Raw genomic sequence first — 1,546 nt, forward strand, 5'->3', positions numbered from 1 at the left:
TAATTTACATGCATATATTTTTTTTTAAATTAAAAGTGAGACTCGAATATAGATAAAAAGATTATGTTAATTGAGCTCTAATTTATTAACATTTATTTATATACCTTTGTAAAAGAAAAAATATACTATATATTCATACCAATTAAACTATAACTTATTGACATTTACCTGCATATATTTGTAAAAGGAAAAACCATGCTATATATTCTAAATCATATTGTCATAACTCATATTAGTGAGTAACAAAAACGTATTCTTATTAGAAGATACAAATAGTATACAACCTCATACCTTAATTAGCATGAATATAAATAGACGCAAATTTATCACTCTTTTGCATAATAGCTTAGGATCAATTTACTCATATCATGAGATTTAATTAATAAGTAATACAAAACTCACAGCTAGGGTTTGTATATGATAATCCACAGGGTCATGGATACACAGAATGATGAGTAGTGAATATTAGTGATGGCAAACAAGTAATGGTAATCCACTCTTTTTGCTAAGAGTAAAACGACAAATAAATTTTTGAGAATTTATATTTTGAATAGATTAATCTTTAAAAAAAATATCAAGAAAATCTTTTAAGATAACAAATGTAAATAAGTTACTTTAAATTAAGATTTTCTATCTTAAGTCCACATCTATTATACTAAAAAATTTTATTGGTATTTTTTTTTAAAGACTAATATATTCGAAGTATAAATTTTTAAAAATTATTTGTCATTTACTCTCCTACTAAACAAACAAAAAAAAAAGCTGAGAAGTCGTCGAATTAGGGTTTAGCATAAATCAAAGGGGCAAAAAAATAGAGCCCTCTCCTTGAAAGATTAATTAAGCACAGGAGTTGAGGGTGGAATTTTTGGAATTCCTTGTCTCTGTAACTCACCCACCACACACTCTACCGCTGGAGCTTTAAGCCCAAGTGGCAGTGGCAGCCATGGTTTTGATAATACATCACCAATCGCAGCATCTACGCTTTCCTTTGACTGTTGATTAATTAAACACAATAACAACAACCAGAAACAAGTTAGATAATTGAATCAATCATGCATGAAATTGTATTTACCGAAACAAACGAAGTGAGTTTCTTGTATTATTTAATTATTGGGATTAACGATGAAAATAGAACAAGGAAATTAACTATCCATGGAACGTGACGAATCCAACAAATGAAACTTTGTATTTATGGACAAAGACGAAAAATGACAGAAAGAGATGGATTTATATGGAGATGAAGAAGAATTACAGGCATGGTACATCTAACCAATTCAAACTTTTTTTTTTTTTACAAAAGATAGGAGATTCGAACCGGCAACCTCTTAATTGAGTATGGGGAGACTATGCCATTTGAGCTATTACTCATTGGCTCTAACCAATTCAAACTTATTTAATCACAATATGGTAATTATATTCAAAAATATTATTTATACACTAAAATTAGATACTAAAATCAGTAACTAATGTATTTGTGTATAAATATATGTATGAATTTAATTTACTTTTAATATATATTTATATTTCAATATATATTTGATACTAG

The 1,546-nt window shown here is 27.4% G+C and overlaps 1 protein-coding gene across 1 annotated transcript in view; it reads right to left on the minus strand.

Annotated features, from left to right (window-relative positions):
• LOC107613652 (transcription activator GLK1) overlaps positions 238-1,546 on the minus strand; it is a 5,505-nt gene continuing 4,196 nt past the window's right edge. Inside the window, exon 6 of the mRNA XM_016315746.2 lies at positions 238-992. Within this exon, the coding sequence (XP_016171232.1) occupies positions 834-992 (159 nt within the window). The 3' untranslated portion in view covers positions 238-833. The remainder of the gene's footprint in view (positions 993-1,546) is intronic.

Source organism: Arachis ipaensis, chromosome B08 (genome assembly GCF_000816755.2).
Source record: "Arachis ipaensis cultivar K30076 chromosome B08, Araip1.1, whole genome shotgun sequence".
NCBI lineage: Eukaryota > Viridiplantae > Streptophyta > Magnoliopsida > Fabales > Fabaceae > Arachis > Arachis ipaensis.